This window comes from Tinamus guttatus, unplaced genomic scaffold (assembly GCF_059628265.1).
Source record: "Tinamus guttatus ecotype Peru unplaced genomic scaffold, ASM5962826v1 Tinamus_guttatus_pri_ptg000223l, whole genome shotgun sequence".
NCBI classification, from domain to species: Eukaryota; Metazoa; Chordata; class Aves; order Tinamiformes; family Tinamidae; genus Tinamus; species Tinamus guttatus.
Genome location: NW_028288757.1, coordinates 614,429 through 636,883, shown reverse-complemented (window position 1 = coordinate 636,883; position 22,455 = coordinate 614,429). Strand labels below are relative to the sequence as shown.

Below are 22,455 nucleotides of genomic sequence, written 5' to 3'. Positions count from 1 at the left end.
CAGGCAGGCGAGCGCGTCCCGCTGCACATGTGCTGAGCCCTCGCTGCAGCGCGGGCGAGCCTGGGCGCTGCAAGCATCGCGCTGGACGGCTCCTGCAGCAGGGACTGCTCCCCACTGCTGTTCCCCCTCTCCGGGAGTGGAGAGGCAGGGAAGCGCCCACTCTTCCATGCTGTTTTCCTGAGAGGGTGCAACTAAACACAGCTAACACTGGAGCAGTACCATCTACCCAGAAAAGCGGTTTGTCAGGCCCTGCTATTTGCTGTGGAATTTTGTCCCCAACACATTTGTTGAACAAATCCTTTTTCACTGTTAATGTGTGTATGGCAGTGACTGAAGTGCCTGTAATAGGGAGGGCACACACAGCTGCTCTGTGTTAAATTAGAAGGCAAGGGACTGAATGCAGCCTCGCTGAAGAGTGTTCATCAGAGGGGCATCGCTTAGCACCGTGTCGCGCGCCAGCTGCTGCAGCGCACGATGCACCTCCCTTGGGCTCTTCCTTTGCTGATGCCTCCAAGCTGCCTCTGCTGCATTGCAACTCAGGCTGCATGTGCAGGAGAGGAGGAGCTCGTTATCTGGAGTTGCAGTAATTAATGACCACCTCCTCTGGTCACTGACACAAGTTGCCTGGATTTTGCCATGTCTGGCAATTGTATGTGTTCATTAAATCAGACGCATTTGGGAGCTTTGCAGCGCTGGGATGATGGGCATATTTCAAGTAGACACGAAATGGCCTAATGAGGCCAATCCATAAAGTCCCGTCAGTTCTGGGTTTATAAAATGTTTTGGTAACTGTCAGAATAAATCTTGCTGTATGAAAGCAGGATATTATTATTACTGCTTTTCAGCCCGACGCGTTCCTCATGTTTGGTAGAGAAGGCAAACGAAGATGGATGAGCGGGAGGAGGAGGAGGAGGGCGGCTGCGCTGGCAGCTCCCCGGCAAAGGCAGCCCGTGCCGAGGAGCTGCCGCGACGGCTCCGCGGGGCCGGAGCGGGCTCATCGGGGCAGGGAGATGGGGAACAGAGCTGCCGGAGCGGAGCTGGAGATCTCAGAGGCACCTCCTGTCCCGAGTCTCTGCTTTGCAGCTTGGAGAGCAGCTGCAGTGCTGCAGGAGGAGGCAAAGACACCCGCTCTGCTGCAGCAACACGGAGCTGTGCCGGGAACGGTGTGGGACGGGGTCCGGGACGGAGCGTAGCGAAGGGCAGGGGAGAAAGCAAACTGCTCCGCTGGACTGTGGGCACCGGCACGGTCTGCTTTACCATGGACAGGCTGCTCCACACCAGTTCATTAAAAGAGGGAAACAAAAGCCTCATTCAGAAAACTAATTGAGGAAAAGGAGATGCCAACCATTCCCGCTTGCGGCAGGCGCCAGCAGGCTCTGAAACAGGTTGCAGGGGCAAATCTGCGCGATTGATTTTTGCCAGGGAACAGAAAATAGGAGAACAGGTTTGAGATGAGAAGAGCTGCAGAAATGGGGCTAAATGGAGAATGTTCTCACGCTTCAATTAGTTTGAAATCAAGCACTGGAACGACGTCCCTGTTTATTTGGTGGCTTTCTAGCTCTTTCAGCCCCGTAACCATGGTTGCTCGCCGTCTGAGGGGGTAGCGCAGAGCTCTGTTTTCTTTCACGCGCTTCCTACCTTGTTCTGCAGAGGCTTCTCCCGCTGCAGTGGCGCCGGCGCCCTGGATGGTTCGTGCAGGCCGGGCCGGCGCTGCCGTGCGGAGCAGCCGGTGCCTCCCGGGCCGGAGCGCGGCTGTGCCCGGTGCAGCCTCTGCACGCTCTGCCCGGGAGATGTGCAGACAATTCCTACTGAAGCCTTGCTGAGCGCTGCTTTGCATTTTTGCTCCTTCGGGCTCAATTCCTTGTGCCCTTGGCTGTGTTTTCCCCAACCTGTGATTTCCCCCAGTAAGCTGTGGTGGTTTTACCCTTCCTTCCATGCCCTGACAACGCGCCAGGAGGTTGTAATTTCCCCTCAGTGTGCCCAAGCCGGGACAGGGACCGTGGCTGCTGGCCCTGTGCTGCGCCCTGCAGCCCCGGACTCCTGCGAGGAGGCCGAGCGAGGCTGGCGGCAGCCCCCGCTCCGTGCAGAGCATCCCAGGGCCGGGCTCGCACATCCCCTTGGTGCTCACGCGCTCCTCTCCCCGTTCCAGATCGGCCACCGGGACTTCGACGTGGAGAAGCGGCTCCGGCGGGACCTGCGCAGGACGCACGCGCTGCTGGCCGACGTGCAGCTGCTGCTGGCGGCCACCGCTGGCCCCGGCGCCCCGGCCAGCAAGGAGGAGCTGGACAGAGCCCGCAAGCAGGTGGGAGGCCGCGGGCGGGCACCCTCCGCTCACCCGGGTGCCCTGCTCTGTGCCAGCCTCACTCAGGCTGCCCAGGGCCCTCTGAGGGCTCCCAAGTGCTTGTGGAGGGGCTGGAGGAGTGGGTGCCCTGAGCAAGGCGCTCCTGACAGCGTCCAGCAAATCCACAGTGCAAAACTCTGGGAAAAGCCGGAGGTTTCCCCGGCCTCCCCCACCGCAGCTGCGTTTGCTTGTGCACAGCAGAGGCTAACGGTGGTTTATGCTGTCCATACCCCCTGTGACGAACAGTGGTGCCCAGGCACAGAGGACGCCCGGCCCCCGCTGCCCTCGATCGAGGGGAGGCCGCGAGGGGGGCTTGCAGAACTCGTGACCCGAGTGGTGCTGCGAGCGAGCTCCGGCCGGCGCTGCAAAGCACCTCTTGTGCTGACGAGGGCTTTCTTGAAAGAACTACTTCTGCTTAATTAAGATGAGAGCGAAGAAGTATTTTTCCCTTTTCCCACACAGCCCCCGTTAATCGCCGTCTGCTCGGCGCGCTCGCTATCTCCCTGCCAGCCAAGAGCGGCGGCGCTGCCTTCAGCACGCGTTGTCATAGAAATGCTGCGCGCGCGGCGGGCGCTGCCGAGCCGGGCACGGAGCAGCACGGATGCTCCGGACCCGCCGGGGCTGCGGCCGGGCTGGCGGCGAGGCGGCTCCGTGACACTCCCGTCCCTGCAAGGCAGGTGATCCAGAGGCGCCAGGCCAAGGCGATGCAGATGTAATCGGGATAATAGTCCGGGATGAGTAACATCTGGAGCGCAGCTGCTCCCCGCCGCGCCGCGGAGCCCGGGAAGGGGCGGCCAGCCCGGAGCTACGTGTCCGGAGCAGGGAGGTGGCGCTGCCGAGGGCACCCTTCCACATGCCACTTCGAAGGAATAAGCAAGCGTGCGGAAGCATGCACTGCTGGTGGCCCTCGCCAGGCCTTTAATATCCCCTTAACCTTTCAGATGGAAAGGAAAAAAAAAAAAAACACAACTATGCACAAATTTATGGCTTGCGTTGGCCCTGGTGGCTCTCAGGGTGGAGATAACCCTGAGTGACAGTGAGTAAAGCTGGGCTCTTTCTGGGGAATCATCTCAAACCAGCAAGTGCCAAAGCCAGGATGCTGCTGCTTGGAGGCTCCTGCTTCTGGGCAGCCCCCGGGGAGTCCCTGGGCGGCCACCAAGGAAGGGGCAACGCGTGGGTGGCCACGTCCCTGCTGCGGCCACGTCCTGCTGGGGAGCAACGCTGCAGTGCTCAGAGCCACGCGGCCCCTCGCAGAGCCGGCCTTGTGCGAGGTGCTTCTGCACTTCTCATTGCTCCCCGCAATGGCCTGCTGGTGCCATCTGCCCATTTGGCAAGAGCGGAGAAAAGCCTTGATATTGGGAATATTGAGTTTTGATTATGCTGCGAGCCCTGGGACTCTGTGCAATGGAGGAGCCTCGTGATTATACCATTGCTTAAATGGCAATGATTTCTAATGGCCTTTATGATGCGCTTCTCTGAATCCAATACTTGCTCACAGCAGCCCACAAATCACTGCGAGAAGAAAAACTTTGCTAAAATGTTACATTTTTGTTAATCAAAATCCATATGGTCTTGAAGTGTCGCATTGTTTCTTAATAAGTCTGAAGCATGCGTTTTGCGCAGGTATTTAACAGATGGTGTAGCGCGGCAAACTAATGTTGTTCATCAGTTCATACATTATGCATTTTTTGGGGTGGGAATTTCAATTTATTCTTCCCAAGTGGGAAAATTCCATTACATAACGCAAAAGGGAAGCTGGCATTTAATGAGAGGTGCTGCAGATAGACTTGTCTGTGTTAAACTACCTGGCACTGCAGGGCTCACTTCATGCCGAGCACGTGGCTCCCGTGTCCCCTGCTCGGGGACACGTGGCACCGTGTCGGCTGCCCCTGTTCGCCAAGGTGAGGAGCGCAGCAGCGCCGGCACCAAGGCTGCATCCTGGATGCCCCGGGGCTGTGGGTGTGCAATGGGAATACGGCTGCTTGGAAAACAGATGCCTTTGGAAGGGAAAGCTGGGAAGGGCTCAGTTATTGCCCTCCAGACTCCTTCTGTAGTGGCAGTAATAATGCAGATTGGAAATCTGTGACCTTTAGCATCTCCCCCAAGCTACTGCTTGGGTAATTTTGGTAACTGCTCCGGAGCTTTATGCAAAATCCAAAGGCTATTTTTCAGCTTGCGGAAGAAGGCAGGACATGTGTGTCATTATAAAAGAGGCTCTGCAGATATATGAATAGATTGACTAGATAATTCATCCAAACAGGCTGAGTTTGGACACGGGATTGTAATTTCATATAACAGCTTTGCAGGTTTTGAGCTGCGAAGTGCATCCGTGCTAGACCTTTGGGTTTTGTGGGGCCATCGCGTTGGGCTGGCACTGCCCCCGCAGCAGCCCGGGTGCCGGAGGCTGTTGCTTCCCTTGGTTTGGTTGGCATGGGGTGACAGCCCCGCGGTGACGGCACCAGGCTCGTCTGCTCATGGGGTTTTGCAGCATCCTGGGGGCAAACGCAGCGCCCCGGGCAGCTCATCGGCACACGGGTCTCGCCTTGCAGAGAGTCCTTGACTTCTAGGGAAAAATGACTTCAATTTCCTCTGCAGATCAGACACCCAGGAAGCAAATTGCCTACTTAGCTCTCCCGAGTATGTCTCTGTCGCCCCAGACGGTGGAGGGAAATGAAGTGCGATTGCTCTGTGTACAGTGTTCCTTCGGCCCCTGTTTTGAGGGAGGGAGCAAAAAGAGATGGTTACCGTCTCTTTCGGCCTAAAAAGAGCAGGGTTTGGCTCTCCCCGTGGCGCTTGGTGGCTCCCGCTACCCCTGGGGGTGCAGACGGTCCTTCCCATCGCCCAGGCCTGGGCTCTCCTTCCCCTGCTCGTCCGGACGGGTTGCAGCAAGGCCACAGGCAAAGAGGAGGTGGCTGCGCAGCTGATGGGTCAGGACAAACACAGAGTGGGGAATAAGGAGCAAATGGAGGGGTTTAGTTCTGTTTTCTTAAGGAAAAGGAAGAATCCCGAGCCAGAGAGGCGAGGACCAGGGCTTGCCACGAAGGTAGAGGTCGTGCGCCCCGGCACGGCCTGCGGGACGTCTTTGTGGGGACGCTGCCTCCTCCACGTGTTTGTAGCCTGCTTAAGATCTTTGCAGTTTTAACGGCTGGGCTATAAAAACGGAGAGAAAATTAGCATTTATAAATGTGATGTTTGATGTGTATTTGGGAACGCAATTTGTACTACATGAAAAGCCCATTTGCAAACTCCGAATCACGAATTGCTCTAATCAGGAATTACATGTAATGCACCTAATTTTGCAAATTAATGATCCCAGCTCTACCTCGGCATGGCAGCGCCAAGGCAGGAGCGGATCTGCAGCTTGAGATGCCAACTCTGGTGTTTGACAGGATGGTGCTTCACACCGGGAGCCTTGTGTGGCCAAGCAGTGCCAGCCCTGCCGGTGTCCCTGTCACATCCCTGGCCATGGGAAAGGAGAAGTTTTGTTTGCAGGACAGAAGCAGCCTGCAAAACAGCATGGATTCCTAGTGCACTGCCTGGGGAAGATGCTCCAGGAGTGAAACGTGGATAGACAGGGCTGTGCGGCAAGGGAGGCGACGGAATCAGCACGCGGCTGCTGCCGAGGCCGAGCGCTCTGGTAATTCCCGTCTCCCTCCGTTTCTCGCAGCGGGAAGAGAGCGAAGCGAGGTGTGCGGAGGCCCAGGCGGCTCAGAAGACCATGGCCCTGGAGCTGGAGAACCTGCACACGGAGCTGGAGACCCTCAGCCGAAACAAGAACGTGGTACGTGGCAGAGCCGCGGCCCATAGGGGCAGCCAGGGGTTGGTCACTGTAATCAGCAGATTCAGCTTAAAGGATGTGGGGGGAGGTCCTGCCTAGTGTTTTTTTCATTAGAGCCACATTAAATCACGTAGAGTCCCGTTCTGGGTGCCTTAGTGCAGGGAGAACATCGCTCCCGGTGTGCAGCAGCCCTCACGGATCCCCAGCAGATCCGCAATGCCCAGCGCCCTGGCACCGTTTCCCTCTCCGACACGATGAAGGAGCGCGGAGCTGGCAAGGGTGGAAAAGCAGAGAATTCCCTGGCGGGCTCTGGGCCGCGGAGGCGCCGGAGCCCAGCAGAGAGGGTCCCAGGCGCCCGGCACGGCCGCGGAGCCATCCCTGACGGTGGCCCCGGTTTGTCCCTGACGGTGGCCCCGGTTTGTCCCTGGCAGCTCGAGGAGCAGCTCTACCAGCTGCAGCACGAGCGAGCGGATCTGCTGAGACGCCTTGACGAGGACCAGGAGGATCTCAACGAGCTCATGGGGAAGCACAAGGCTCTGATCGCCCAGGTGGGACCCGACGCGCGGCAGCCTCTGCTGCATCCCTGCCTAGGGAGGATCTTGGAAAACTCATGGAGCCATGAGGGTCCCTAGCAGGGTTTAGGGGCCTCCCACACCACAAGGCCTTGATAGGAGGAGGGGATGTCTCCCATGTTGTCTCCCCCGGCTCGTGGGTTTTGACTTTTCCTTCCAGAGATGCCTTGATCATATTTTCTGTCGTTAGGAAATCCTCTAGCATCCCTCCCTGGATTCTCTTCTTCCACTGTTTTCTCAAGCGTTGCTCAGGAGGAGCTGACAGCCCTGCGGCTCCCCGCGCGCTGCCGGGCCCTCCCTGGGGACGGGGAGCGGAGCTGAGGACGCGGAGGCTCCCAGCGGAGGCCTGCGAGGTGCCAAAATCCGCATCCTGGTCCCCATTGCGAGGTGTTACGGACCTGGAATATGTATCTGGTGTGACCTTCAGGGCAGAAATGACTTTGGCAAGATGGTTTCTGAGCTAATCTACAAATACTGGTTTCCAAAGTCAGGAGAGCTGCATTCAGGCAGTAGAAATAAGCTGTTTCAGTCAGCTTGTGATATAGGTGTGTGGGAAGTGCCACCCCCTGCTTAGAATTAGGCACAACCAAGCCTTCAAAATTACCCTTCTCTGTGGCATTTGCTCCAAGTTCTTGGCTTTGCTTCCACTGCTGACATTTCTGTTTCCTCAGTCTGCAACAGATATCGCCCAGATTCGGGAGCTGCAGACCCAGGTGGAAGAAGCAAAGAAAGAAAAACAAAGTCTTCAAGAGAAAGTGAGTCCTTGCGGCGCTGCCTCGCTCGGGCAGCGCTCCTGCTCGCCGCCGCCGCGGCAGTCCTGGAGCGCGTGTATTTAATTTTGAACACATGAGTAATCCCATTAACTTAAGTGCTTTACTGGAGCGTGGCTAAGCTGCCCGAGGATCAGGAGGAGGACGTGCCCACACCGTGCAGGACGGATGCTGCTTTAGAGATAGGCCAGATAAAAGACAACAAATTCCTATTGAGCAAGGTCGCATATCAATAGGAGTCCGGCTGATGCTGGGGTTGAGGACAGGGTGGTCGGCTTTGGAGGTCCTGGTGAGGGTCAAAGGAAAGACTTGGCTGCAGGCGGGTGCCAGCCTCATCAGCTCACTGGGATGTTTTTCCTTAAAAAACACACCTCAGTGTCATGTGTTTATTGCACAGCCTTAGCACAGATGAATCCTTGGGAAGCCTCTGGCTTTTCCCTAGGGCCTTGCAGCCTTGTGCCAGGTCTGGCACCTTCGCCTTGTTTTTGGAGGGGGAGTGTGGGAAGCCCCATCACCACCATGGGACCCATGTGGCTATAGGAGGCCCCCAGTGCCCATGACACCGAGGGAGCCCCTGGGCACCGGTGCTGGGAGGCCGCGGGTCTCACCGCCGGCTCCGTCACAGCTGCAGGCGGCGGAGGCCAGGCTGGCGCATCTGGGACGCGCCACGGTGGAGCGGGCGCTCGTGGGGCGCCAGGAGGCCCGCGTCTGCGACCTGCAGAACCGCCTGGAGTTCCAGAGCGTGCAGATCAAGCGCTTCGAGGTACCGCTCGCCGCGGGATGGACCGCCTGCGGCGCGGGTGGAGGGTCCCCATGTGTCACTGCTTCGTGGTGGTTGTTTTTGCATGCTTTTTGCATGCTTTAACCAGCTCTTAGCCTCAGCGGCGGGTCGGGCAGGGGGTGCGCTCCGTGCGGCTCCGTGTGCTCCGTAACGGCAGAGCCGGGAGCTGCTGTCACATCTCCACGCTCCTGCCCAGGTGCTGGTGCTGCGCTTGCGGGACAGCATCATCAAGATGGGCGAGGAGCTGGAGAAGGCGGCCGAGTCGGAGGCGCGGCAGAAGGAGAACACCAGGTACTACCAGATGAGGATGGAGGAGATGAAGGCCGACATGAACGAGCTGGTCCAGAGGGAGCTGGAGTCCAGCCGCCGACGCATGGAGCTGGTAAGGGGCTGCTGCCACCCTGGGTCCCCGCCGTCCCCTCTGCAGTGGCCATGGGTGATGCCCCCTGGACCCCGCCACGGGATGGGGGTGCTCACATCCATGCTCCCCTCTCTCACCTGGGGCTTTGATTTCTTGGCTCTAACGAACCCCAAGAAGTCCCTGAGCAGCTGTCCCTCACCGTGGGCGCTGGGCCCAGGCACATCCCGCGCGAGGCAAAAATAGATCGGCTCTCGTTGTGCTGCATCTACGCGCGCTTGTTTCCACGGTGCGTTTATTTTAGTAAACGGAAGTGCTGCTTCCAAGCAGTAATTGAAAGATTACAGCCATGCTAGAAGCAGTTATTTTATTAATAATCTTTTATTTACCAATCAAGTAGATTTCAGCATTCATTTTCCCCCGAGGCTGCCAGCTCTCGGAAGAGCGCGGTGTGTTAGCAGTAATGACTTGCCGGTCCCCAAGCTCGCGCCGTCCTCGCCGCGCTCGCTGCACCAGGGACCTCTCCAAAAAGCCAAGATTTCCAAAGCAGCAGCTTTCCTTGGCGAGCCCCGGTTGCTCGTGGTGGCCCCGGACGGCGCCCGGCTCCGGGCTCCGGCTCCCGCGGCATTCCCGCTGGCACCGCCGGAGCAGCGCCGCTGTGGCTGTTGTGCAAGCTGTATATTTACTGCAGCTTTGTTCGAAGTGCAATGTTTTGAAACACAGATGTGCTGTCTACTAGGATGTGGATGGATTCTTTTAACCGCCTTTTTTGTGTTTGCGCATATATTTTTAGAAGCTTTTTGAATGTTTCATATAGAAATGTAAATCACGGAGGTACTTGGTCTTCTTATCATGCTTCTGTTCTCACAATTGATGTTTTCCAAGAAATCTGAAAGGGATTTTAGAGATGCCTCCCTGGAACAAACCCATAAAAAGAGAAGCTCCAAAAAAAGTACTGAAGGGCTGTTGCATAAGCCACACTCCCAGATATCTGGGCTTATCCGGCATGTGCTGTAGCCAGAGGCAGGGGGAAGTTAAGGAAAGGGCCGTGGATGAGTCCCCAAAGCAAGCTCCGCTCCGCGGCATTCCCGGTGTTTCCTGCGGCACTTGGGGCCCTGCGGGGCGGCAGCGGCTCCCAGCCGTTCCCCAGGCTCCGTGGACTCTTAATACACTTAAATAAAACATCGCGGGAGAGCTGTGATCTCCGAGCCCGGCTGGCCTTGTCGAGTGGCTGGCTGAGAGCATAAATAGTTAATAGAAAGCCACTTACAGCTCAGCTCCCGTTAAATCTCACATCAATTATAAATACTGCATGAATTATTCACTTAACATTACTTAAGTCTAGGTCTGCACCTCGCATTTATTTATTTATTTATTTGAATAAACAGTTGTGAGGCCCTGGGCTTGCAGTGGAAGGTGCAGATTGATGGGCAGCCTTGAGTGCGGCATGCAGTATTCGCTGTACAGATTTGGGTTGATGTTCGGATATTCTGAAGTCCTAAGACTTGGAAGCTGTGTGTAAGGAGTGATACCGGGTCTGTGCGATGGTCCCGGCCCATGTGTAGCAGTGGAGAAGCCCTTGAAAACCCTTTACGGCTATGGGAGATGGACACTGCACCCAGGCAGCCGCCTTCGCTTCTCCCTCCCTCATTTCCGAGCCGCTCCGGGCGGCTGGAGGCAGCAGCCTCCTCATCCCCGTGACATTCACACAAAGCAGGGTAAACACAGGAAAGGGACGGGAGCCTGGGGAGCAGGATGCCGGGCAGATGGCTGTGCCTCATGGATTTTCTGAGAAGAATGAGTTTTGAACGCTTTCCAGGCCTGGTGCCGTCACACCGAGGGCTGTATGTTTTCTGTTGGAGCTGGTAGCACTTGGTCTCGCTTCCCTCTGTCTCATGTTCGAGGTGTCTTCCTCGGAGCTGTAGCTGGATCTCCGCCTGCGCCTGCTCCTCGCTGTTGTGCTGACGCTCGGTGCATGAGAGGCTGGACCCAGCTGCCTGCTCCCCTTGTGCCCCACAAGAGCTGAATTATAGAAAGAGCAGAGAGATGGATTTCCAAGTTAGATTAAATCCTCCGGAGCCTAAAAGCAAGCCCTGCTCCCTTATCGCATCAGGTATGCAGGCGCGCTCAGCCTTGCCCTGCTGCAGGAGCTGCTGGAGATGCTGCGCGCCGCGTGCGGCACAGGGAAGGCAGGAGCGGAGCTCGGGATCACACGGGCTCCGGATGGGTCAGGGAAACCAGGCTGGGACGAGCTGCCCTCACGGCTGCCCCGCTGGACCCGCGCGCGGCGGTGCCGGTCGGATGCCCGGGGTGCTGGGCACGGTCCGGGCTCCGGGTTGTGCTGCGAGCGGGTACATGGGGAAGCCCTGGGGTGTTTTCCAGCTGCCTCCTCCCAGCCAGGCTCTCCAGACGGGGTTGCTTTGAGCGCCCACAGCCACCCTGCGCTTTGCCTTGTCCTGTCGGAGCTTCAGGGAGAGCCTCCCCTCCTTGCAGAAGGGTTTCTAGGACAGAGGTGGGACACACACACTGCCCACAGCCCCACAGGACCGAGCCCACCCTCCAAGCAGTAATTCTTCCAGTTACCTGCCAAGTAACAGATGATAATTCTAAGGAAGCTCATATTATTTTAAGGAATAAGAGGTTTGCCACGGTGCTCCCCACTTTGCCTTGTTACGGCAGAGAGGAGACGCTGACCCGTAAAGTCAGCACATGCAAACTTCACCTTAAAGATGGGTTCCCTTAACAAAGCTGCGGAAATTGTAAGCATAAAAATAACTCATTTTACTGAAAACTGAAGTGCAGGTGTTAAAATATTCTGCATATGAGAGTTTTTCTAAGGCAAGAGTCGCAGTGTATATAACCTTTTTTATGGTTCCTGTGATAAAAGATGTCCTTCATGATTACAGTCACGTTATCACCATGCAGTCCAGCACAGTGTAGCGTATTACAGTCTAACATTTATGAACTTTTTTTCATTTGCAGGCTTTAAAGGTTTCAGTGAACTTGACAAAAGAAATAGGAGCTGTTTATCCCCCTAGGCAGGAGTGCCACCTCCCCCTGCCGCTGTAAAGGCTCTCGCCAGGGTGGGAAGAAATCCTCTGATGTCTCTGCATCCCTCAGCGCCAGCGGTTCTCTCTTCTGGAACTGCTCTTTTTTAAAAGTCGATGGCTTTGGCTAAATGTAACTACAATTACCATCAAAAGCAGCCAGGCTTTGGATGTGAGCAGGGGTGATAGGGAATCTGTTAGGGAAAAGCCATGTTGGTGCTACTGAGAGCCTGTGCAAGGCAGGTGGTGGCTGTTTTGTCATTAAAGCAGTAAATTCCGCAGGAAATCATCAACACTTGTGGTGCAAACACCAATTACAGCAACGCTGGTGTTGGCGAGAGGAGACGCAGGCACTAACCTTGTCTCCCTTGAGACTTCCACAGCAGAAATCCCCTTACTTCAAAGTTTTGGGAAACCTGCAAGTTAATTACTTAATTAGAGATAATAATGATTGATGAATGCTGCAGGTGTATGCTAAATTATTCAAATAGAGGCAACCCAAATTGCGCTAATTAGATTACACTTCAGGTGGGTGTGAGTGCGCAAAGGTTGTGTTGCGATGGCAGAGCCCAAACTGATGTGAAGACGGCGGCGGGGTCGGGCGCACGATGCTCCACGCTAGTGTCCCACGAGGTATTTCACCAAATAAGGTGAAATAGAAATTAAGCAAATGGGTTTTACAAGCCCAATTTGGAGGTGCATGCAAAACCCACCCGCTGTGAGGCAAATGGAGAGGTGCCGTCACCCGGACCCGCTGCTGCGTTGGAAGGGGAAGGTGCTTCTGCGTTTACATCTAGATTGAGCCCCCAAGGGCTGCAGGTGCCAGCAGCTCGCTGGGGCGGCAGCGGCCGGGTGCTGGGCTGCTTGGTGCCACTTTACGTTATGAAGGTGATTTTTTTTTGCATTGGCAATTTAATTAAGTTCCTATAACCATTCCCTTCCTTGAGAAAGCGGCAGCTAGGTTTGAGTTTGGGAGGAAAGGGCAGGATGAGGCTTTTGCCTGCGGTGACGGGTTGCACGGGGGACCCTGCTGACCAGGGCCAGGCGGGGACACGGTGGGCACCGCTCTGGAGCAGCGGCAGCGCCCACGGCCCGTTCGGCCGGGTGAAGCACTGGGGCTCCTGCTGCTCCCGACAGGGCTTGGGTGCTGCGAGGCGCCCGCGTGCCCTTGAGCGCGGCCGCCCTCCTGCCCCGCGCTGCCGGTTATCGGTGGAGGAGCAGAGGGGAAATGAAATGCAGCCAGTGAACTGTGCTTGATTTGCACCATATCCTGCAGCTGAGGGATTCGTTCAGCAGTTGTCAGCGGGGTTGGAGATCTGGGCTTTGCTCCTAGTGGTTGCTTCACTCCCTGGCTGTGAGGTCCTGGGCACAGGTATCAGCCATGGGGTCGCCAGGGCCAGCACTGAGCTCCATGTCCCTGTGTCCTGCTGTGCATCCCTGTGTCCTGCTCCATGTCCCCAGGGCTGTTCTACATCCCTGAGGCTGCTCCTGAGCCAGTGTGGAGAAATTTCCAAAGGGAAATGGTTCCTTCCCTCACTTAGGCTTTGCCCTGAGGGAGGGAGAAGAGGCCTTGGGGGCTGCATTGCAGGAAGGACGTTGCCAGCTTGGCGCTCCTGCCACGCTGGCCACATGGTGCTACATGGTGCTGTGCATCCGCTGCGGCTCCCGTCTCCTGCCGGCATCCCGGGCTCTCCTGATGCGCCCTGACAGCCCGGCAGCCCCCGCGCCGCGAGTCAGCTCCGGCCTCGTCACCGCCGAGACGGTGATTTTGCATCTGGCAGCTTCAATCAAGTTGCATTTGCAGCTTGTGCCTGCGCCCATCTCCCTCCTCCCTGTTTTCCCTTCTCTTTTCCTCTCTGCCCTGTGATAGTTGCAAAGCTCTGAGACAGATTCCCTTCCACCAGGCTCCAAAAAGATGTAAAATCCCATTAAAAGGGTAGTGGCCAGCTCACAAAGGGCAAGGAGGGGGTGCTTCGCTTGCTTCCTTCTTGCGCTGGGGGACATTTGCACTGGGGACATTGCCCCAGGGAAACCTCACGGGGGGTGGGTTGCAAGTGACTCCCTGTGCGCAACCAAGCCAGGACAGGGAGGGAGCCCCGGGGTCCCCGCGCAGCCCTGGGCGAGGGGGCGGCCGGGCCGGGGCCGCGCGGTGACGGTGGCCCCTGCGCAGGAGGCGCGCGTGGACGAGCTGGCGGCCGTGCGGCAGGCGCTGCAGGCCGACCTGGAGACCTCCATCCGGCGCATCGCGGACCTGCAGGCGGCCCTCGAGGAGGTGCAGAGCGGCGACGAGAGCGACGCCGACAGGTAGGCTTGCGGCCCGCTGCGTGCGCGTGCAGAAGGCGCTGCGGCCGCGGGGTATTTGGCCGTGCAGCGCGTTGGGTTGGACCCTGCGGCTCTGGTGCCCCGAGCACCACTAAGGTCCAATCAGGCAGATCGTTACGCTTAACGCGAGCAGCTTTGCAGCCCCTCAGTCCAAGGTGGGCGCGCTGGATGTGAGCAGTGGGCACGTGTAACACTCAGCTCTCCTTCCTCCATTGCAGTGTGCTAACAGCCCGGGAGTCGCTCTGCTCGAGGAGAGACATGTAAGTGGGCCCTAAGCATGCCAGCCCGCTGGAGCTTGGGAGTTGGGGTGGCTGTGAGATGCGTTACTGGCTCGCGGCTGCCTCGAGCGTGCTTGCCGGGGGCCTGGGGTGCGCAGTGTCCACGGGCGCAGCGGTGGGTGTGCGGATGCAATGCTGGGCGCGCTCCCTGCCCATGCACTGTGCAGGCTGCGCTCTCCCCACTGCCCCAGGAGCGCTGCCCTCCCTCTCCCCTTCCCTGAATCCCAGCACGGGGGGTTCCTGGGTGCAGCAGAGCGGCGGGGGGCAGCGTGGACGCGGGGCCGGCGCTGACGGGAGCGTGTCCTGCCCGCAGGGACGCGCGCTCCAGCGTGGGCTCGGTGCTGAGCCTGGAGCCGGCGGAGAGCGTGGGCTCGTGGCTGGGCTCGGCGCTGGCCTGGGGCTCCCCGGTGGGCAGCAGCGCGGCCGGCAGCATCTCCGCGCGCTCCGGCGGCGCCAGCAGCGTCCGCAGCCTCAGGTAAGAACCCGGCGGGGCCCAGCACGGCAGGGCCCCTTACAACGGAATTGCCGTATTCCTTAGTATTCCTTCTGGAGTGACAAACCAAGTCGGCGCAGGAGCGCCAGGGCGATCCGGGCTTTGGGGCTGGCCCATGTCGGGATGTGCCCAGGGGGCTCGACGGGAGGCTGCGGCGTTTGGAGCCGAAGCCTCGAGCCCGGGAAGGGAATCGGTGGGGTGGCAGATGAAAGGCGCCACATCAAAAGTGCGCTTCAAGCAGCAAAGCGCCCCTTGATGTGTTCTCTAGGGGTGGTTTAGAGAGACAACGCCGTCCGTCGGAGGAGCTGCACGCCGCACGCTCCCTTTCTCGCTGCCGATGGTGCATTTATGCACTCTAATGTGAAATACTCCAGTTTTGATGGTGCTGCTCACAGGGTGCAGGCGAGCAGGAGTGCAGCCCAAGGGCTCGCACGGCCCCGCTGCCTGGAGAGCAGGGAACAGCCGCCCCCTTGGAGGTGCTGGGGCACTTTGAAGTTGTCCCTTGCCAGCCGGGCAGGACAGGACCTGCGTGTGGGTGGCGGTGGGACCCTGTGGCAGGGGTGCCCCATTACACTGTGCATCCCCTTGGGAAAGGCTTGTCCGGGCCCTGGGTGCCTCTTGGGAGGGCTGGTCCAAAAGATCTGGCTCTGATCGTAACCGAGCAGCGGTGAATCGGTAGTTACGGCTTCCATCATATTCTTGAGCTGAAGTGCACTGGGCTCATAATAAAAGGGCAAATATGTAAGCTCAGGGACTAATAAAAAGAACTTGCTGCACCGACTGTGGCTATTCTGATAGAACATTTATACCCGGCCCTGAGAATAATGTGACAATCTGGCCGTTCCCGGAGGCTCGTGCGAAGGCAAATTGCAAATCCCAGTGCTGTAGCTGCATTTGGCTTCAGCTAATCTAGGATGGAAATATTAGCGAGGAGGCTCTGCGAAATGCAAACAAGCCGTGGATGAGCCCGGGAAGGTAATAACAGAGCTGAGCGAACGCGCTCCTCCTTATTACCATGCCTCGTCCTACCCAGCACCCAGCAATGACAAATGAACCTTCCTCGCAGTTGCCTCTCAGTCCTACATATGGGATATTTCCTGAACAAACAGCTGTCAAAAGCTGCAGAAAAGGATCTCAGGCTATTATCTGCGGTGTAGTGCATAGAAATGAGAGATTTGATTAACGGCTTCTTTAATTCCCTGCTATTTAAATGCTTGTACAAAATGCTGGGCAGCAAAGCTAAGTCTCCATAAATATGACACACCGCTGAGTTGGAATAAACCATCAGATTTTTTATTAGGAAGCAAATTGAGAACTTCATGTGTTGGCTCTGCCTGGTGCCGGGCCGGGAACTCTTGGTTGCAGCAGAGCAGCCAGGGCTGCGGTGCAGCAGGGATGCACAGGACCCCGTGTTCCTGCTGCATTCCAGAATTCCTGCTGCATCCCAGGCTCTGGCAGCACCCACATTCCTGCTGCATCCCAGCCATCCTCTGCCCGTCCTTGCACTGCTCAAGATCCTGCACCGTGGCTGGTGGGATCTGCCCCGTTTATTCTAAAACATCATTTTGAGAAAAGCAAACGTTTCTCTGGGAGTCTGGGTGCCCTCTTGCAGAGGACGGATGGACAGGAACACGGAAATCTGCCAGAAATCTGGGCAATTTCTTGTCCCTGCCTGAAATGGGGCCGCCTTGGCCGCGTTTCTGAGCCACGAGGAAAGGCCTGCACGCCTGGTCGTGTGCCGCAATGCACGCGCGGATTTTATTGTATAAATTATTTCAACTAGCATAATTGTAATCATGTTAATTGCTGTGTAATCTTCACTAATTATTGTTGTATGTCATTTGCTGTGGCGTATTGCAGAGCTGGGCTTGGCTCGCGGGCGCTGCTGGAGCTCCGCGTGGCCCCTGTTTCTGGCTCCGTCTGGGCACGGTGGCCTGGGAGCTGCGGGATGGCACGGAGGCGGCGTGGCGCATCCCGCATCCCACCCGCACCTTGCTCTCTTTGTGTGTTTTTTTCCTCTCCTCCTTTGTAGTTGTTAGGCAGATTCAAATCCTGGTTTCACTCAAAATTCAAATCCTGGGAGCTTTTCCATTCCAGCGCAGGGCAGCCCCTGGGAGCTTCCAGCTGGAGCCGTGCAGGCAAGACCAGCGCTCTGCTGCTGTGCTAGGACCTTTGGATAGGATGGGCTCCTCGAGCTAACGTGTCCGGTCCCAGGTCCTGGAGGCCTTTCCGAGTGGCTCCCGCTCCCCTCAGTTGTTCGCTAATGGGCAGGTTTTACATATTGCTGCAATCCGTCAGGATTTGAGGTACGCGTTGGCTCGGCAGAGCTAAGGCAGGTTGTGCTGAGCACTGTCTGCTGTGGATTTAACCCCCTCAGTTTGCTCAGGGTTTTTGAGATAAAAAAAATGAGTGTTGCTGGCACAACAGCCAGAGTTTAATCAGAGATTGCCATGCAAACACAGGCTTCTCAGTGCTCACCTCGCCCGTCCTCCGTGACATTGCTGTTGCTGGAAATGGTGCAACTGGAGCTAACGTGGATATTTGTTGTTTAGGTTGAGCAGAGATGTCAAGGAACCAGAAACGGCCCGTCCAGCTTCATCGCTCAGCGTGGGGAGCGTCGATGCCGCGGGAGCTGTGAAGGCTGCAAGTCCTTTGCTCGGTGCTAGAAGACGGGAGTATGGAAAAGCTCCGGAAGACAAGGAGGAGCTGGAGAGCCAGCAAAGAGCGTGGGAGAGCCGAGGAGCCACTTCTCCCTCGCCGGGGAGAGGACGGAGCCCTCCCGCCCCGGAGGGCAGGTTTCCCAGCCCGCTGTCCCCAGCGGTGACGAGAAGGCAGCTGCCCTCGGTGGCCGAAGAGAAGCTGCCCAGCTCTTCGCTCGCGCTCTCCGAGTACGTGGAGGAGCTGAGGAGGAAAAGGGCAGCAGAAAACGAGCCGGGAGCGCTGGCACTCGGTGACGCTTCTCCCCTGCCAATCTACCAAACGACTGGTGCTTCCACCCTGCGGCGCTGCAGGACCTTCCGAGAGGCCGATGACGTCCCAGGGAAGCTGGAAGCCAGCGAGCCGAGGGAGAGCGGCGGAGCCCCTGGAAGCCCCGTCCCCATCCGTTCCTCCATCCTCAAGGGCACGGCCTCGGAGAAGACGGAGCCCGCGCGCTCCCCGGTGCTAAAACATGTCTCCAAGTTTGGCTCCTGCGACTCGCTGCTGCAGAACATGGACAACTCGAGCTCCGCAGAGGCGCTCGGCACCTGGAGACTCAAGTCATGGAGAAGTTGCCTCGAGCCGTCGCTGGAGGAGGGAGGAGACCTCGACGTGGGGAAGGATCCTCTGGTGTTTCAGAGCAGGCGATTCGGCGCCGACGCGGGCGAGGGGAAGGAGAGCGACCCGTTCACCTGGAAGATACCGAGCCTCAACTACGAGCGGAGAACCAAGGTGGATTTTGACGACTTCCTGCCAGCGATTCGGAAGTCGCGCTCCACCAGCAGCCTGGCCAAGCCCGGCAGGGACAGGCGGGACGGGCAGAGGCCGCTGACGGTTCGGTTTGAAGATGAGGCCGCCGCAGACACCCCTGGGATCAAGACCCCGTCGAGGCAGCGCCCGGGCGCCCAGGAGGACTCCGGAAACCTCTCGGACGCCTCCTCGTCCTCCGGCTCGGCCCGGTCCTTCCGGAGCGCCGACAGCATCAAGCGCCGGCCCCCGAGAGCCGACGGGGAAGGGTGCAGCAGCGCGGCCGCAGAGAGCCCCCGCGAGCCGCGCAGAGCCGAGGCCGAAGGCAAGGAGGATGATGTAAATAGTATCATGAAGAAATACCTGGGGAAGGACTAAGGTAAGAGTTCCCTAAGAGCAGATCTGCCCCGGAGGGACCGTGCGAGACCCTGCCTGGCCTCCCCGCTAGCGGCATCCACCAGAGCCGGTCCCGGAGCCGTCCCCGTGCCGGGCTCATTTGGCAGCGGCGCAAGGTCGCCCGCTCCGACAAGGCAGGGCCTGGCCGCAGGCACGCGGATAGCAACCGCCTCTGACAACTGCTCGGATCCGGCTTGCATATTACAACCGACACTTGGAGAATTAGGATTTATTAGTTCAATCCAGGTTTGAAAGCAAAGGCCCTAATGAATGCGCCGCAACTGTAATTAAGTGTTTAAAATAGATTAGAAAAACGTTTTGTACAACCATTGCCTTTAGAGTAACTTGCTGGATGTCAAGCTGTGACCAAATTGACTAAGCCAATGCAAGAAAGGAGCACGTGTAAATAAAACATTTCTTTCTGGGAAGGAAAATTTGCATAATGAAATGTCCCACTTTTGCCAGGCTTTGTTTCAGTAAATGGTAGTAGCCTTCTCCGTGCTCTGGGGAAGCTCGCGAATGTCTTTGCTGTTCTTTGGGCAGAGCATCGAATAGGGGACATGCAGTTTAAGCAGAGATTGGAAGTGAATCCCCCAAAGTCATGAGTGGTTTTCCAAGCGATGAGACCCTTATGTTTTTAGACACCCTGCTCTTATGGTCACTTGGCTTCAGGAACTGGTTTTTATAAAAGTCAAGCTGGTATCTTGGGTCCTGCTGGCCAGAGGAAGGACACACTGCAGGGAGCTGGAGGAGCACCAAAGCTCCTTGCTTTAACCCCAAAACCTGGAGCCCGAGCTGCAGCCCTTGCATGCTGAGGACTCTCTCTGCTTATACATTTTCCTTCTATATTTTATTTCCAGAAGCTGAGACCCTACCTGAAGCTTTTATAATTTCACAGCCTCTTGAAGACAGATGCGCCCGTGGTTTTGACGGGCTCCAGACGCCCTGGGACACGTCGGAGTGGCGCGGCAGACGCCGGTGCGGTGCCTGCTGATGCTGACTGCAGATGTCTGCTTGGTTTTTACAAAATAAAATATTTGCTTCTTTGACTTGAGCCTCTGCTCATCCTTCCACCCCGTGGTGTGGGAGGGCCGTTGAAGCCGGAGGGCTGGAAGCCGCGATGCGCCGGGCGCTTTTCCACACGGACACACGCGGTCCCGGAGCTGTGCCATTGCCAAGCGCCTGCTGCTCCTGCCTCCCCCCTGTTTATCAGTCTTGTCAAGGTATTTCCCTAGCTAGAAAATGTGTGGCCCTTGCGCAGTCTCCTTGGCCCTGCCAGGGCATGCTCATGGCATCGGCAATTTCAAAAGGCAAACGGGGCAAGTTTCAGCATTTTTGTTTTGCTTTTTGGATTTTTCACGCTCGTTCCTAATTTAAACCAAACCTTTGCAGCAAGAAGCGTTTTCCTTGTCACAGATGAATGCCAGCCCGTCATATCTGGGTGCACATCAGCAGTTTCCGTAGGCTTTTGTACCGTGCCAGCAGTTTCTCCCAGCTAGCTGGGAGGCAGACGGCATCGGAAGCAGCGGCCCAGCCCCAGCGCCGGGGTCGCTCTTGAATGAGATGCGCGTTATGGAAGAGGACAGCAAGTGCAGAAAAATAGTTCCAATTAGTCTAAAAGGGGCTTCCTAATGACCCTGCTATTTCCAGAAGCAGAACGAAGGCATTTGGTAGGTGTTTCCAGCCCTGTGCCCGCAGTGCCTTGGCAGCCCTTTCTTCCCTGGGTATGTGAAATCTTGCGCTCTTGGTTCAGCCCTACAAAGAAACTGCAGGTTTGGGATTTTCAACCTTTTTTTCCCTTGAAGCAGACAGACTGGTGCTGCGTAACCCCTGCCCTTCGAGGGGGGAGGAAGGGCTGTTTCTTTTAGTATATTTGAAGAAAAAATCCAGGGATTCTACCATGGCATGAGGAAGAAGCCCCCAGAATACTCCGGAGCTTTTCCTATTGCCAGTGAGCGCTGGTGTGTGCTGTAAAGGCCTGCCATTGCATCCGTGGTGCATTGGGTCCCATCCCTCATATTGGCCCAAAAGTAGCATTTTTTAAGCCGAGGCTCCGTGTTGCACAAGAAACACAGCGTGGCCGAGCCCCTGACACACAGAGAAACCCAATGATACTGGGAGGGGAAGGACCACGGAGGCAACGACAGGTTTTTCCAAGCCCGACCTCCAGCCACTGGCAGGACGAGGTGTCAGTCTGCAGTTCATTTTTAAGCTGAATTTACTACAGACAAATAACAGAGTAATCTCAAAAGGCTACAGAAATTGCTTATTATTTGGTGACTGTAGTAGAGATGATTCCTTTGACACTGAGCTTTTTCTCTGGAATTAATACAGCGTGCTGCGGCGGCCGGTTAGCTCAACATTAAGCTGTTAATATTTAAACTTGCAAAAGACAGGCAGATTTGTGCATAATACGCTGACTTTTTGACTTTTTTTTTTTTTGCTTTTGCTTTTGCTTTGCAGGACACAGAGGAAATTGCTCTGTCACTTGAAATGGCTCTGTGCAGGCTTTAAGGACAAGCCAGGGAGCATCGCTGCTTGCATGGGCTCGTCTCCAGCAGCGTCTGGAGGATCCTTTGCCCTTGAAACTGGCAGCGAACCGCCTGTTTGCTCTGCATGCATGTGGAGCTGCCCTGTTGCTAACTCACGTCATGAGTGGGGGATGATCTGACTCTGCAGCCGGCAGGCGAGGACGCTCTGCTGAGGGCAATGAGCATCACTACTGCCGTGCACGTGGAGCAGGGAGCTGGGGCCAGCAGTGGGACCGGGGCTGTCAGCACTGGCACAACTTGCATGGACTACACGGCTTGCATGGATTGCACAGGTTGCATGGATTGCACAGGTTGCATGGATTGCACGGCTTGCATGGATTGCACAACTTGCACGGCTTGCATGGATTGCACAGCTTGCATGGCTTGCACAACTTGCACGGCTTGCATCCTTGCATGACTGCTAGGCACAGAGAAGCAGCCCTTAACGCACAGCTTAAAAGCTCTCAGCTTCCCAAGGGACTTTTCCCCTTCAATCTAGTGCTGAAAAATCCAGGACTTTCTTTTTGGCTTGGCAGTTCCCTCCGCTAGAGGCATATTCAGAGCACCTGTTTTATTAAAAAAATCCACGAGGGGCCCTGTGGCCGATGGCCAGGACTGGCCAGGTCACAAGTGGCTGCCCTGTGCCACCACAGCACGTGCCTAGGCAAGGTGGGAGCAGGACAGGGCCCTGGCGCAGCTCCGCGTGGCACCAGCCCTGGCGCCGCGGTGAGGGCCGGGAGCCGGAGGCGACGCGCTCGGCTGCCTGGGAGGCAGCAGGATTCCTGCTCGCCGCGCGCTCCCCGTCGCTCGTGCTTCTGCACAGAGCAGGGCTGGCAGATCTAGGGCCATCTGTCAGGTTCGGGCTGGTCCGTCCTGCCTGGGCTAAGGCTGAATTTTACCCTTGCTGCAGCCCAGCAGGAGCCAGTGGGGCCCCGCACGAGCTCCCGGTTTGCACCGCGGGCTGGACGGCTGCGCAGCAAAGCCGAATATCCACCAAGCAGTGTGCAGTGCATATACAGTATACAGAGCCTAATCACTCTCCCTCTATTTTCTGGTTCTCACTGACAGGTTTTTTTTCTGGAACTATGTTAATTTATTATAATTTAATTTCATTTCTTTTATTTTTAAAGCTCAGTCTCGCATAGATTTGCCCGTATGGAGGCAGAGCTAAGTTTTGCAATACACCTGATTGCGAGGCAGCAGTGCTGCGGGCTGCAGAACCAGCCCCAGGTAGGGCCGCATTTTGCGGGTGGGCAGTGCAGATCTTTGCAAACCATCCACACAGTGTTAACCCCCAGGGACACAGATCCTCCGTGCAAGCCCCTGCTCGCGGCCGGTGCATCG

At 56.9% G+C, this 22,455-nt stretch overlaps 1 protein-coding gene across 1 annotated transcript in view; it reads left to right on the top strand.

Moving 5' to 3' along the window:
* MYO18B (myosin XVIIIB) overlaps nt 1–19,493 on the top strand; it is a 51,072-nt gene extending 31,579 nt beyond the window's left edge. Inside the window, exons 26-36 of the mRNA XM_088525050.1 lie at nt 2,150–2,302; nt 6,009–6,122; nt 6,551–6,667; nt 7,363–7,446; nt 8,087–8,224; nt 8,439–8,624; nt 13,818–13,951; nt 14,188–14,229; nt 14,561–14,722; nt 17,293–18,563; nt 19,441–19,493. Of these exons, the coding sequence (XP_088381176.1) occupies nt 2,150–2,302; nt 6,009–6,122; nt 6,551–6,667; nt 7,363–7,446; nt 8,087–8,224; nt 8,439–8,624; nt 13,818–13,951; nt 14,188–14,229; nt 14,561–14,722; nt 17,293–18,562 (2,400 nt within the window). The 3' untranslated portion in view covers nt 18,563; nt 19,441–19,493. The remainder of the gene's footprint in view (nt 1–2,149; nt 2,303–6,008; nt 6,123–6,550; nt 6,668–7,362; nt 7,447–8,086; nt 8,225–8,438; nt 8,625–13,817; nt 13,952–14,187; nt 14,230–14,560; nt 14,723–17,292; nt 18,564–19,440) is intronic.
* Nucleotides 19,494–22,455: the final 2,962 nt, after the last annotated feature.